Raw genomic sequence first — 807 nt, 5'->3', positions numbered from 1 at the left:
CATCCCGATCCGGATTGTTCTCATCCCCATCCAGAGTGTTCTCATCCCCATCTGGATTGTTCCCAAACTGTTTTGTTGTGATCCCGATCCGGATTGTTCTGATCCCGATCCGGATTGTTCTGATCCCGATCCGGAGTGTTCTCATCCCGATCCGGATTGTTCTCATCCTGATCTGCATTGTTATCCCAATCCGGAGTGTTCTCATCCCCGTCCATTTTGTTCTGATCCCGATCCGGATTATCCTCATCCCAATCTGTTTTGTTGTGATCCTGATCCGGATTGTTCTGATCCCGATCCATTTTGTTCTGATCCCGATCCGGATTATCCTCATCCCAAACTGTTTTGTTGTGATCCCGATCCGGATTGTTCTGATCCCGATCCGGATTGTTCTGATCCCGATCCGGAGTGTTCTCATCCCCATCGGGATTGTCCTCATCCTGATCCATTTTGTTGTGATCCCGATCCGTTTTGTTCTGATCCTGATCCGTTTTGTTGTGATCCCAATCCAGATTGTTCTCATCCCGATCCGGATTGTTCTGATCCTGATCTGTTTTGTCCTGATCCTGATCCAAATTGTTCTCATCCCGCTCCATTTTGTTCTGGTCCCGATCCGGATTATTCTGATCCTGATCCGGGTTGTTCTGGTCCCGATCCGGATTATTCTCCCGATCCGGATTTTTCTGATCCTGATCTGTTTTGTCCTGATCCTGATCCAAATTGTTCTCATCCCGCTCCATTTTGTTCTGGTCCCGATCCGGATTATTCTGATCCTGATCCGGGTTGTTCTGGTCCCGATCCGGATTATTC

At 48.3% G+C, this 807-nt stretch overlaps 1 protein-coding gene across 1 annotated transcript; it reads right to left on the bottom strand.

Moving 5' to 3' along the window:
* Positions 1-41: 41 nt before the first annotated feature.
* On the bottom strand, positions 42-737 carry LOC103809415 (uncharacterized protein DDB_G0290685-like). The gene has a single exon (XM_009082243.1). It carries the CDS (start codon positions 735-737, stop codon positions 42-44), a length of 696 nt encoding a protein of 231 aa, XP_009080491.1.
* Positions 738-807: the final 70 nt, after the last annotated feature.

The sequence above is a fragment of the Acanthisitta chloris genome, unplaced genomic scaffold (assembly GCF_000695815.1).
Source record: "Acanthisitta chloris isolate BGI_N310 unplaced genomic scaffold, ASM69581v1 scaffold36509, whole genome shotgun sequence".
NCBI classification, from domain to species: Eukaryota; Metazoa; Chordata; class Aves; order Passeriformes; family Acanthisittidae; genus Acanthisitta; species Acanthisitta chloris.
Note: the sequence above shows the minus strand (reverse complement) of the source record. Positions and strands in the feature narration are given on the sequence as shown.